Source organism: Emys orbicularis, chromosome 6, assembly GCF_028017835.1.
Source record: "Emys orbicularis isolate rEmyOrb1 chromosome 6, rEmyOrb1.hap1, whole genome shotgun sequence".
In the NCBI taxonomy this organism is placed as follows: Eukaryota; Metazoa; Chordata; order Testudines; family Emydidae; genus Emys; species Emys orbicularis.
Window position 1 is genome coordinate 122,591,771 of NC_088688.1, and position 14,679 is coordinate 122,606,449.

The 14,679-nt window shown below is 41.3% G+C and overlaps 1 protein-coding gene across 1 annotated transcript; it reads right to left on the minus strand.

The window, feature by feature from the left end:
- Positions 1-1,487: 1,487 nt before the first annotated feature.
- LOC135880151 (perilipin-3-like) lies at positions 1,488-9,143 on the minus strand. The gene is made up of 7 exons (XM_065406304.1): positions 9,081-9,143; positions 7,954-8,149; positions 5,394-5,476; positions 4,755-5,040; positions 3,331-3,530; positions 2,032-2,160; positions 1,488-1,838 (listed from the first exon to the last, which is right to left on the minus strand). The coding sequence occupies exons 1-7, from the start codon at positions 9,141-9,143 to the stop codon at positions 1,488-1,490; spliced, it is 1,308 nt and encodes a 435-aa protein (XP_065262376.1).
- Positions 9,144-14,679: the final 5,536 nt, after the last annotated feature.

Consider the following 14,679-nt stretch of genomic DNA (forward strand, 5'->3'; position numbering starts at 1 on the left):
AGAGTTGATCACTGACACCAGTCTGTTTGCTCCTGCTCTGCTATTTACAAACACACCCAAAATCTCTCTTCCTCCCAGCTAGCTATAAGGAAAGCATTCATTCAGACCCTGGTTATAGCAGATATTGATTAGACTTCAAATATGCTAACACTGCCTTTTGCTTGATGTGAACTCATTTTGAAATGCACCAAAACCTGCAGAAAGTCTTATTCAGAAGGAGGACCTGCTCCCAGAGGGAACATAAGCCCACTGTTTTTCACATCAATAGTTTTATGCCTGGTCTCTCCTCCTCGCTGTAGCTTCAATGTATAATTGTGCCACATTGGAAAGGATGTGAAAAAGCTACTTTCTACAGGAAGACCTGCTCTGCAACAGTAGCTAGGAAGGTTACATAGTTATCCTCAGTTTGGAGGAGGTATTCATGAGAAAGGGAACATTGATCAGAAAGGGTCTAGTAAGGGAAACTGAATGGGACACTTTCAGCTGAGAACATCTGCTCATATCCAGCTCTGAAGTGCTCAGTGAGTGGTCTTCAAAGAGGTTGTTGTTCAGTGCCTAGTAAAGCTTGCCAACTACATCTTGTTTATGTGAGTTCTCTCTCTTGCCAACATTTAGGAATAGCACTAAGCAATGAAGCCCTTGCTAGGCCTTCTGGACCAGGATTAGGTTATGTTTGAAGGGATCAAGGAATGAAGTTGAAGTTGTACATTGCTATCCAAGCCAAATTCTCTAAAGAGAAGTTTCATAACACTAGAGAGTGATCATTAAATCAAGAGACTCATTTGAGAATGCAGGTAGTATTTATTTTATACAATATTGTTTGACTCATAGTAGTGGCATGTTAAGCAGAACCTATCACTTCCCTTTAAGAAAGGGAGGCAGCAAGACAGTTGTTACAGAGAGAGATCAAGTCTAAATACAAAATAGGATTAGAGTCTAGTAGATTGACAGCCATTGTTAACTTGTTTTATAAGGGCAGGCAGAGTGCAAGCAAGGTCTTTTGCACTAAGTCTCTACAGGTAGAGGGTTTCTTTCCAATATAAGATGGCAACCTGAATTGGCTCTTACCAGAGATATTTCTCCCAGAAACTGCAGTAATCAGCTTCTGACCAACACACTGACTTTTGGGCATTAGGGTTACAAGTTGGAGTTTGCTTTGAGCCTCACAGGCAGCCAAACGATCATACACTAGACCTGATCATAGACTGTTTGCACATGCAGGAGTATAAGCGCCAACAATTGATCTGAGACTGCAAACATGGAAAAAGTCTCAGCATTTCAGAACAAAGATGTTCCAGGCCCATTGAATTGGTCAAGAGAAACTATGGATGTCAGTTTCCTGCAAGGTAAAGGCAACAGGTTTATATTATTCTCTGAAGGATGTCAAACATAGGCTGAAGACTACGACCTATAGGTCTGTCATGTCCTTTACAATGAGAGTTCAGAGCTTCTGTTGTCCTCCTTTGTCTAGAGGCGGCTAGGATAGTCTAGTCCTTCTCCACTTTATCATCCACTGCAGAGTCTCCAGATGGAGCAAAGGGTCCCACAATCCATGTGAGGGGAATGTTGTGCACCACATACTCCAGAAGCTCATTCAGAGACTCCTGTGCTTTGGTCACCTTCTCTCTGCTCTGGGAGAGGACACTGCTGGAGAGATCCTGGAAGGAAGCAGCAGTAAAGAAGGAAGCATCGAGGTCTTCTAGGCCACTTAGGATCTGTTGGACCTGGTCCTGCATATTGGCTGGGAGGCCCTGGATGCTGGATACTAGGGTGAGACAGATGGCCTGCAAGTGATGGATGATGCTACGTGAACCAGCCAGTGTCTGAGACTCAATCAGCTGTGAAGAAGCAAGTTAGCAATTAATGGGAAAAAAACCCATGTATAAAACATTCATACATTATAATTAGAGTGCACGGTTGAATGCATGACATCTGAATACTACCTCTAAATTGAACTACAAATAGTCCTGTGATTTAAACACTAGAGTTAACCTCAAATAATTCTAGACTGTTCTTCAGTAAGGGTGATACCTCTGGCTTTGCAGAGTCTTTGTCCTCATTTGCTCCTATCTCCCTCCTGCTCCACTCCTGCCACATTTGATTCAGCTTCTCTTGGCCATCATGAAGCTTCAGACCCACAGCCTCTTTAGCATAGTCAATCTGGAGAGATTAAAAAAAAAAATGATGCTTGAAGTCTGACTTCAGTGAGAAACAGTAGTCTTTAGAGGGCTGTGGATTAGTGTCAAAATTCTGTCACTCAATACAAAAAGGTTGGGATGCTTCTGCTGTCTTGGGGCGATGGCTCCTCTGGTTATTGGTAGATCACCCAGCCAGAGGCGGGACTAAGGGAAAAAAATGTCCTCTGGAATATGCCAAGTGATGGATATTTTAAAATAAAAGACTGACAGGAGACATCTGAGCTCTCCCCATCCCATGTCATAAGTTGTCCTGTATACCATACTAAATGTTTTCATGGAAACATTCATGAGAATCAGCTCATTACAGGTCTGTTGACTATCATAAGACAAGACCGTCTTGCAGAGTACATGGGGGAGAAATAGAGTTCTGCAGTGTGCTGTGAGCCAGGCTAAACTTCTGCTACAGCTTCATTTTGACTAGAAGTTTAAGTGAACCAGCTACAAAATGGAATGTGTGTCCGTACAATGGCTGTGTCTTTTATATCTTACCTGGGAGACATGAAAGGCAACATCTTGTGTAAGAACGTTTGTGTAGTCTACTGAAGTGTTTAGCAATTGGATGTGTTGGCATCTCACGTTTTAGTGTACTCAGATCTCAAGGGGCAGTTTGTGTTTTAGAAGGTGCGATTTAGGTGGTCTGCAAGAGATGCTTTTAGATCAATTTCTTGTCCCCAGGATTTGATGGCAACACTGGAAGTGTCAGAATCAGTTTAAACTGAATCAGACTCTGGAGCAGAGGCTGGATTTCACAAGACATGGCTGGGAAAGTGAGTACATGGGGCCCTGCTTATGGTTGAGAGAGCTTTTTGCTCGCCTCTATTTCCTTAGTAGATACATGCACCACATGACAGGTGAATCTGAAAGTATTTGCAAGATTAAAAAAAAAAAAATTGGCAGCAAATCCTGAGGAAGTAGTATTTCTCCACCTCTCCAATCCCCCTTGCTTTTACAGACTGACCTGTGAAGAAGCAGGCTGTACCACCACAGTGACAATGCTCTAAGCCTTGCTATTGTAGGCAAATATAGGCATCCCACAGAAAGCTATTCATATATAGGGTTCATCACTATGCAACTCCATGACAATGCTTTTAGGGGGAACCCCCCCCCCCAACCTATGATTTGCATTCCCTACCAGATCAATGGTTTGCTGAAGCTGGAAGAGGGCCTCCTTTGTACTTTGTCCAACTTGTTTCACCTTGCTCAGGGAGTGCTGGTAGGCTCGTTGGCGGAGTTTGGTTGAAAGGGAACCCAAACGTACATAGTAACTCTTTGGCTGTCTCAGCTGCTCTACTGAGGCCACTTCAAACCCCTCCAGAGATGTTGCAAGCTTAACTGAAAGGAATGAGAAGAACAAGGTTTAATCCTAGTCAAGGCTGAGAGTCAGATGAAGTACCATGGTGATGGGGGGGGAAAACAGGAGGCCATAATTTTGATCTGTTGTAATCACTCCCTGGTGCTAGGAATCCTTTCCCCCCAATTTGGGCTTGTGCAGCACAAACACAAACACATTCTTAGTTAACTCAGTACCCAGAGGATTTCATTTGATACATCAAAGGGCCAACAAGACCACATAATTGAACTAAAATAGGATCAGTAATTTACAGCCAAGGACAGGTGTTTGTGTTAATCTAGTCACTGGAGAATTAGTATTTGTGCACTAGTGTAGTAAGAAGCAGACTCCCAATGACAGCGTATAATAGGGGCTATTCCAGTTACAGCAAAGTGCCTGCAGCCTGTCTCAGGTCAGCCTCTTTAAATAGCTTTAGTACAAGATGATTGGGGGGGGGGGGGGGGGAAGAGTCATTATCTAGTGGAATAGCAGGCTAAAAAAAGTTCATCATTGGAAAGGTCTGACAGGTTATCCAGATTAAGGAACTGCCTTTGAGAGCTGATCAACTAGTAAAGAGTTCATGCTGCTAAGATACCCTGTATTCAGAGTCCAGAATAACTGGGAAATCTATGCACTTAAGAGATTTTATACAAATATTACATAAGATGGGCTACAGTGAATCAACACTTGCATAGTACTCACCTGTTTAGAAAAGGAAGGGGAACAGGAGCAGTAAATAAAGCTTTATCATCTATTGTATACAGTAAGCTTTGGGATGGTAGAGACCTAGATGTGTGAACAGTCACTATCAGCTCTGTAGTACCTGCAGGTATACCCCCACCCCTGAAATCCTAAATTAATTCAAGTTTGCTGCAGACAATGCAGTACTAGGAAGCCATGCCAATCAGCCCCATGTTATGGGCCAGAAGCTCAAAGGCTGCACCAGGTAGCCTCAGTGAAGACATGTTAATTAGCATCTTGAGATTAGAGATGTATGTTCATTTTGGTAGAGTCAGAGTTGTAGTTCTGATCCTGCATGCCAACACCCTCCCCCACTCCCGGTTGAATGCATGCTTTATGGGAGGGATGTTTGTGAAGATACTGTAAGTGGCAGATAATTATACAATTAAGGTATGAGTAGACATTTAACATTAGAAAAATTGAGATTCTCCAGGAAGTCAGGGTTATATCTCCTAGATTTAGTGTACTGGGAAGAGTGCACTGACCTAATTCTTCATCTGTTATTGGGAGGTAGAAGTCCACCAGTTCCTCTGATTTCCCCAGCAATGTGCCAGTTCTGCTCACAACCTTCTGCCCCACACTTGATTCCATGACAGCGCTCATGCTGCTAGTCATTACAGATCTGGTGGCATCCATACTACCCTGCACAGTCTCTTTTGTCTTGCCCATCATTCCAGTTACTACATCCTTTGCTTCTGTGACAGCACTGACAACTGCATCCTTGGTGCCTGTTACTGTGGAAGATACTAGCTCCTTGGTGTTTGAGATCACCTAGAAAAAAAAAAAAGTGGTGTTAACAGATTATGAATGGGTACAAGAGTGGTTTTAGTGGGGATGTGCCATGCTCTGTCCATACAGTTTTTTAGTCTTAGGCTTCAGTTTTTTAGTCTAATTCACTTCCTTATTTTCCACTAGTAGTTTCTTCCATCAGAACAGCCTTCATTTGGGGCAGCTCCTTACTGCCAGCCTTTGTTTTAAGGCAGGCATGTGGTTTGGCCAAGGCCTTATGACCAGGGACTGCTCCCATGACTGACATCAGAATCCACTCATTTAGATTATTCTAATCAAAGTAAGACTGCTGCATCCTTCTGTCCAATAGTTCTCTTGACAAAAAAAAAAGTTACCTTATCAGCTGGCTGTTGAAGAATTGGCAGTTTCTCCTCCAGCTTGTTCAGTCCTTTGCAGGCATATTCGTTTACTGCTGCAACTGTAAAAAGCCAACTTTAGTCCCTCAAAGTTCCTTTCAGTTTTAGCAGAGTTCCCTGGAGTATCAGAGAAAGCTTGGAACTGGGACAACTGATTTCAAGAGACTAAGTCAGAGGAGGTCCTGTTACAATGTTTATAGTACCTAGACAAATGGGATCTGGACTGTCATTTAGGACACGGAGGTGCTCCCATACTACAAATAAGCTGATTGTGGGTGAGAAGTCTATGGCTTGCTATACCTCTAGGAAGAGCCTGTCAGTAAGTTAATGTTTAATTATGCAGGCAGTTTGGAAAGAATGTTTTAGAATCATAGGACTGGAAGGGACATCGAGAGGTTATCTAGTCCAGTCCCCTGCACTCATGGCAGAAGTATTATCTATACCATCCCTGACAGGTGTTTGTCTAACCTGCTCTTAAAAGCTTTACTAAAGTCAAGATATGCCATGTCTACTGCTTCCCCTTGGCCCCCAAGGCTCGTTACCCTGTCAAAGAAAGCCATCAGGTTGTTTGGGCATGATTTGTTCTTGACAAATCCATGCTGACTATTACTTATCACCTTATTATCTGCTATTGTAAATTATAAGTTAGTAAAGCCCTACTTAACTTGTGATATTGAGGCTTCCACACTATGAGGCTTCTGCAACATTAGGCTTTCGCTGCAATTTTGCCTGTAGGAGCTCTGTGCTACTGCTGACAGCAAACCCCCCTACCCCTACTCTCAGCTGTGTGGTCCCAACAACAGTGGAAAATTGCAGAACAGTAATGACTTAATTACTGCAAATAAGGGCCATTACTACTTTTCTGCAATTTTCCCATACCTTGTCCACAACTGAGCCACAATTTTGACAATCATCCCACAATTCAAGTAGGGCCTACAAATTAGTGTGTTTGGCTACAGTAACTCAAACTAGGTTTTTAATGTTGCTATATTGCCTTTAGAATCTAAAAAAAAAAAAAAAATTGATCCTGCTCTCCATTAAGTCATGACAATAGCAAGACCTTTGTCTTCAAAAGAAGGAATCTGAACAATGAATCAGATTAGGGCTGAAGAGACCTCAGGTGGTCAGCTAGTCCAACCCCGTGCTCAAAGCAGGACCAACCCCCACCTAAATCATCCCAGCCAGGGCTTTGTCAAGCCAGGCCTTAAAAACCTCTAAGGATGTAGATTCCACCACCTTCCTAGGTAACCCATTCCAGTGCTTCACCACCCTCCTAGTGAAATAGTGTTTCCTAATATCCGACCTAGACCTCCCCCACTCCAATTTGAAACCATTGCTTTTTGTTCTATCAGTAGAATAGCTCCATCCTCTTTGGAACCCCCCCCCCTTCAGATAATTGAAGGCTGCTATCAAATCCCCCCTCATTCTTCTGTAGAAGAAACAAGCCCAGTTCCCTCAGCCTCTCCTCATAAGTCATGTGCCCCAGCCCCCTAATCATTTTTGTTGCCCTCCATTGAACTCTCTCCAATTTGTCCACATCCTTTCTGTATTGGGGCCCAAAACTGGATGCAATGCTCCAGATGTGGCCTCACCAGTGCTGAATAGAGGGGAATAATCACTTCGCTCGATCTGCTGGCAATGCTCCTACTAATGCAGCCCAATATGCCATTAGCTTTCTTGGCAACAAGGACACACAGTTGCTTCATATCCAGCTTCTCATCCACTCTAATCTCCAGGTCCTTTTCTACAGAACTGCCACTTAGCCAGTTGGTCTCCAGCCTGTAGCGGTGCATGGGATTCTTCTGTCCTAAGTGTAGGACTCTGCACTTGTCCTTGTTGAACCTCAGATTTCTTTTGGCCCAATCCTCCAGTTTGTCTCGACAGTGGTTTTATTTATGGACATTTGTCAGATTTATCTGTCCTCGCAAAGCCACATCTCAATGAAAACTGCTTAAGGTTTACCTTCTGTACTGCTGGCTGCATTTCATCTGATGTGTGTAATTGATTTTTGTAGGCCAGTACTGTAGTATTTAAGGTTATGCTTTAGCTGGTTAAGTTACCCAGCAGTTTATTGGCTGGTAAGTAAGCTGTCAACTTGGACAGGAGTAGATAAACTTACTGTAGGTTTTACAGATTTGACTAAAGCTGAGTAATATTTGTTTGGCATATTTACTAATAAGACAGAATTTGTCAGTTTTGATGAGCAAAGTTGCCAAAGGTCAAGACAAAACCCAACTGCCAAGAGTAAAAACCTATAAGGAAAGACCTGTTAATAGTTTTCTGCCATCCCTCCTGTTTGTCTGCATGTTTATTTACATTGTGGGTTTTTCAGAGCAGGATTGGTCTTAAATGTCTATGTTGCCTAGTAGTTTTGGATGCTATATAAAATATTTTTTTATCCTCTTCTTTGGAGGTGATGTCAGTACATACAGAGCGAACCTGCACTATTTCACATGGAAACGATGCTTCACCTTCTTCAGCTCCCTCCCAATATGCCTTTTTGCAGAAATGCCCATCACCCAGGTACAGCATTACTCACTCTGAGGTTCAAGCATGGTCAGAATTGGTTGTACACCATCAACTGCAGCAGTAGCAATCGTCTTTGCTCCCATCTCTGCAACACCACAGACTGACTTGATGAGTGAATGGTCTTCTTTAGTGGCAGTGTAAGTAGTAGAAACCTTGTCATAGGTAGAGCTGACCAGTGGCAGATTGGCCACCCTACTCACTACACTCTAAGAAAGGGAAGAAAGTTAGAGTCCAGCTGGTCAAACAGAGTCTCAGTAACACTTGCACAGATACCCTTTCCCACCTGAGAATCCTAGGACTGTTGAATCAGTACCACCTAACTATTTCAGGGACTCCAGCAAAGGTTTAGTTTCTCCTCCAGCTACCTCCTTATGGTAGTTATAGTGCCCAGAAGTATTTTGCTGAGAGGCCATGCAATTTAGCAAGAACTAATCTATCACTTGCAATTAGTTTTGCAAGTCTGTTCCTGGGATAGAACTAGAATGTTTGCAGACTGAAGAGAGACTTATGTCAGGATGTCCCACCTAAGATGCTCTACTAGCCTCTAAAGTCCAGGAAAGCAATCTTGTTTAGATTCATTTAAGGTGCTACTATCCACACCTGTAGGCAGTGTTGAAGCTTGCCAATAGTGTACAGTAGTTTGATCAGTAGGTATAATTAGCACCAATCACACACAAAAAGGTAGGACTCTTCCTTCACCAATCCCAAGAAAGCTTCAGATAATAGATAAGATTGTGGCAGGAGCTGAAGCTTTGGGGACCCCCTATCAGCTACCAATTATGCTCAACTCCCAGTGAAGTCAGGCTCTGACAGACCCAAAGGGAACATGTTCCAGAGTTGAAGACTACATGTTAGAGAGATCTGATGTGATTTCATTCCAAGTTCATTATGGCAGTGGTTGTGTTGTCATTTCTAGTTTAACACATGAATTAGTTTAAGGCAAGAAGGGACCATTGTGACCTAGTCTGGTCCTGCAGCAGACAGGCTATAGAATTTCATCCAGTAGTTTGTTCCCATGTCTTCTGGAAGAATTAAAGTATTTCTTTTAGAAATAACACCCAATCTGATTGTGGTTATATAGGCTAGTTTACAAGCCTGCTTTAATTCTACCTACTTAGCAACCAATAATGTACCTACCTGATGCTCCTGATCAACAGTCTCTAGGAAAGCAGCATTTGTTTTGTTTTCATCTATAGACATGATGAAGTTAGATATCACTGAAAAGAATGAAAAGGTGAGGCATTTTATCCTGAGCCATACCATTCTCTGCAAGATAGAGCTCTAAGTACAACAGGCTAAAGATTGCTATCTACTCCTTCCTGCTTTCAAAGCTTATTGTGAAAAAAAGGGGGCATTAGATAGTAGCAAGTGCTGTTCCAAATACACAGAGGGGAGGGGGGGGGAGAAAAGGAGAGAGTTTGCATCTACCAGGAAAGAAGTCATCAGGAGAATTTGAGAGGATAGCATATTGCACCTGACATGATATAATCTATTAGGAGAAAAGACATGCCCAGCAATGCTTCGGTTTCCTAGAAGTGTAAGAATCACTTAGGAGGTGCTAGTTTCTTTAGTTCTGGTCACAAGGTCAGTCCCACCTTCCTAATTGGAAGATTAGTGTAGAACTTTGTAAGTGGGGCCAGGTGTTACTCACTCAGATAGGGCCAGCTCTGGGAGTATGCAAATACTGACCACCAGAGGGTCAGCCTTTCATATGTCCAGTTACAGGGTTGCTTCTGACAGGTGGTTAGGGCTAGGTCAGCAGTACACAGTGGGCCAGGTTTTTTTTAACCTTTGAGGTAGTGGGCAAACCCCCTAACAGTAACTTTATTTAGCCAAAGGAGTTGAGACTCCTTAGTCCATCTCATCTGTTCAGATGGAGATGAGTACACAAACTAAAGGGAATATTGAGGGTTACAGTTGAATTGTGTTTGGCAGACAATTATTGTACTGCTTCCATGTGAATTTGATTTCCGGAAGACTCTTATTCAGAGAAGAATGTCTCAATCGGAATTTCTATTCCTACTTTCAAGGTCACCCATTGCCTCCCCACATTCAGATGGGCATTTCTTCCGATTTTGTTGGAGAGTCAAAGAAGTCAAGACATCACCACATTAGTGTTAGTTTGGCCTCTAAAAGAGCTAGTACACCGTATAAATATAAATTAGGACTTTCCATAGCCATCTAGTCCAATATACTGTCTCCAGCAATGGGTAGAGCCAGATGTACTGTTCTGAATTAACATTTATATGGGAAGATGAGGTTCTTAACCCAATAACTGATTGCTGGGCATTGGGTGCTGAAGCACAAGTCTAGTTATCCTTAGTTACCACCATGCTAGCATTGCTAAGCTCTTTCCCAGTATGTCATTACAAATTGGAGAGAGTCCAGCGGAGGGCAACAAAAAACTAGGGGGCTGGGGCATATGACTTATGAGTAGAGACTGAGGGAACTGGGCTTAGTCAGTCTGCAGAAGAGAAGAGAGGAGGAAGGCTGCTATCAAATCCAACTACCTGAAGGGGGGTTCCAAAGAGGATGGAGTTTGGCTGTTCAGTGGTGGCAGATGACAGAACAAGGAGCAATGGTCTCAAGTTGCAGTGGGGGAAGGTCTAGGTTGGATAATAGGAAACACTTTCACTAGGAGGGTGGTGAAACACTGGAATGGGTTACCTAGGAAGGTGGTGAAATCTCCATCCTTAGAGGTTAAGGTCAGGCTTGACAAAGCCCTGGCTGGGATGATTTAGTTGGGGTTGGTCTAGATGACCTCCTGAGGTCTCTTCCAACTCTAATATTCTATGATACACAATGCATTACCAACCTATAGAACTTGCTGTAAGAGGTACATAGTTTTAAATGAGTTCCTGTATAGTTTTTCCAAAATTTCCACCACATTTAAAAAACAAAAAAAACAAACAAACAGCCACACAACTAGACAGCCCTAATTTTTTAATCTGTTCATATGGAAGTTTAAATGGCTTAGATACTGTGACAGCTGTGTGATCCTTTTGACTCTCCTTCTCCCATATATGACTAGAAATGAACACTGTATTGGAGGTTAGCTTTTAACACCAGTTTACATAGCAATACAAGTTCAGCCTTTTGCATTCATTTCAGTGTTATATCTTTTTTTTTTTAAATCAGTACTACACTTTGTGTTGGTCTCTTCCTAATATACTAAAGTATATTTAGAACACCGTTGGATATGTTGATGTTGAGTCTCCCAACATGTATTATCATGTATTTGATTACATGGATTTGACCCATCCTAGCTTCTTTGTTTTCAAGATCACCGACATGCTTCATGCATCTAGTTTTAGACTAAAATTGATGTCTATTAGTTCCTCCTCCCCAACTGCTGACTGCTCACCCCCTGCTGCAGCCTAGTACATGAAATATTAACTATGTTGAACAGTGGAATGCTTCACTTCTGGTCAGTTTTCAGACTAAGAAGTTTATCCTCAGTTTCCTCTTAACCAATTTAGAATTCAGGACAGATCTTTGCTTCTCACTGCATTAGTTTATTTTGCTTAATAACTTCTTGTGAAGCACTCTCAAGAGCCTTCTGAAAAACCTAAATAACTTATCTACCACTTCTGCTTTCTCCACTAGGCCCTCAAAGAATTAATAGGTTTGAAAGGATAATTTCCCCGTACAAAAGCCACACTTGTTTATCTGATGCTTATTTAGATTTTAAACTTGGCTTTAGTTTGCCCAGTAGTCAAGTTCATTTTTACTGGTCTGAGTTCCCAGGATGATTTGGTAGCACATTTTTAGGAGTTACATCAGCTATCAAATATTAGCACACTTCAAAATTAGATTTCACATCGGTTATCAGTTCAACCATTTTGTCACATTGCTTTAGAGCCTGTGGTTGAATGCTACCCTGTCCTCTAACTTACTGTAACTTGATAAATCTATGAATATCTTAAGAGGATGTGTTGGAAGAAACTAGAACAAAAAAGTCATGGAACGAATCCCCAGTAGTTTCTCATGTCACACTGCTATTAGATGCAACTTGCTTAAACTGCATCAGGTACCTCTGCACCATTTTTCTATATAGTGTATAGTAATACTTTATACACAACCTCTGTTTTCCCCTCAAGCTTCCATTTGTAGTATAGGTTTAGTATTACCCATCTGAATAGTTAGATTTAAAAACAGGATTCCACTCAATGGATTTGGAAGCTCCTGTGCCCGACTGCAACATAATCTCACATTGCTAATTGCCTGTTCCTTTGGTGAATTAACAAAATCCACATTTGGGAGCAAGTCATACCTGGTTAAGAAGAACTAGATTGGCCCAAAGCTTGATTGCTTCTTAAATTAGAGGATTAGTAAAAGGTTTTGAATCTTGATTTTCAGTTTCATGGGTTCAAACAATTTGGCCACTTGTTATTCTTCTCAGTATGTTTCATTGTCACAGTATAAGTGACATTCACCCATTTAACAATTATTTAGAGCTAGTATGTTTTTTGGTTAAAAATCTCAACCACATCAGTGACATGTTTTGTACCAGCACAGAAAACACAAAAATGGAAAGCTCCCTACGGCAGGGAAAACACCACAGTGGCCCAACACTGTAGCATTTAATTTCAGAAAAGGCAACTACACAAAAATGAGGTTAGTTAAGCAGAAGTTTAAAGCTACAGCACCCAAAGTAAAATCCCTGCAAGTGGCATGGAAACTTTTTGAAGACACCATAATAGAGGCTCAACTTAAATGTATACCCCAAATTAAAATAAAAAACCATAGTAATAACCAAAAGAGCACAAAAGTAAAAGAAGCATTGAGAGGCAAAAAGACCTTCTTTAAAAAAGCAGAAATTAAATCCTGGTGAGGAAGATAGAAAGGAGAATAAATTCTGGCAAATGAAGTGTAAAAATATGATTAGGAAGGCCAAAAAAGAATTTGAAGAACAGCTAGCCAAATATTCAAACATGTAAGAGCAGGTTTTTTTTAATTATATCAGAAGCAGGAAGCCTGCTTAACAACCAGTGGGGCCACTGGATGATCAAGATGCTAAAGGAGCACTCAAGGACAAGGCCATTGCAGAGAAGCTAAATGAATTCTTTGCATCATTCTTCAGTTGAGGATGTGAGGGAGATTCCCAAACCTGAGCCATTCTTTTTAAGTGACAAATCAGAGGAACTGTCCCAGATTAAAGTGTCAGAGGAAGTTTACCATTTGTTCCAAAACTAAGTCAATAAGTCACCAGGACCAGATGGTATTAACCCAAGAGTTCTGAAAAAAACAACAAGGAGTCTGGTGGCACCTTAAAGACTAACATTTATTTGGGCATAAGCTTTCGTGGGTAAAAACCTCACTTCTTCGGATGCATAGCTCTGAAGAAAATCAAATGTGAAATTGTGGGACTACTAACTATAGTCTGTAACCGATCATTTAGATCGGCTTCTGTACCAAATGACTGGAGGATAGCTAATGTGATGCCAATTTTTAAGAAGGGCTCCAGAGGGGATTCCAGCAATTATAGGCTGGTAAGCCTGACTTCAGTACCATGCCAACGGGTTGAAGCTATAGTAAAGAACAAAATTGTCAGACACATAGATGAACATAATTTATTGGGGAAGAGTCAACATGGTGAGGCATGATTTCCCAATCTACTAGAATTCTTTGAGGGAGGTCAACAAGCATGTGGACAAGGGGGATCCAGTGGATATAGTGTATTTAGATTTTCAGAAAGCCTTTGACAAGGTCCCTCACCAAAGGCTATTAAGGAAAGTAAGCTGCCATGGGATAAGAGGGAAGGTTCTCTCATGGACTGGTAACAGGTTAAAATGTAGGAAACAAAGGGTAGGAACAAATTGCCAGTTTTCAGAATGGTGAGAGGTAAATAGTGGTGTCCCCCAGGGATCTGTATTGGGACAGTCCTATTCATAAATGATCTGGAAAAAGGGGTAAACAGTGAGGTGGCAAAATTTGCCAAGGATACAAGATTGCTCAAGATAGTAGTTCAGTCCCAGGAAGATTAAGAGCTACGAAAGGATCTCAAAACTGGGTGTGCAAAAAAATAATAATATATATATATATATATATATATAAATAAAAATCCAGTGTTGATAAATGCAAAGTAATGCATTGGAAAACAATCCCAACTATACATATAAAATGGTGTCTAAATTAGCTGTTACTACTCAAGAAACCTCTTGGAGTCATTGTGGATAGTTCTCTGAAAATATCCACTCAATGTGCAGCAGCAGTCAAAAAAACAAAAACAAACAAAAAACCAGAATGTTGGGAATCATTAAGAAAGAGATAGATAGTAAAACAGAAAATACCACATTGCCTCTATATAAAGAGATAGTATGCCCACATCTTGAATACTTTGCACAGATGTGGTTACCCCATTACAAAAAATATATATATTAGACATAGAAAGGTTCAGAAAAGGACAACAAAAATGATTGGGGTATGGAACAACTGCTGTATGAGGAGAGATAAGACTGGCACTTGTCAGCTTGGAAAAGAGACGACTAAGGGGGGGGGATAGGATAGAGGTCTATAAAATCATAACTGGTGTGGAGAAAGTCATGTTATTTACTCCTTCTCATGACATAAGATCTAGGAGCCACCAAATGAAATTAATAGGTAATCAGTTTAAAACAAACAAAAGGAAGTATTTTTTCCCCACACAACACAGTCAACCTGTGGAACTCCTTGCTAGAGGATGTTGTGAAGGCCAAGACTGTAACAGGGTTAAAAAAAAAAACAACAACAACAC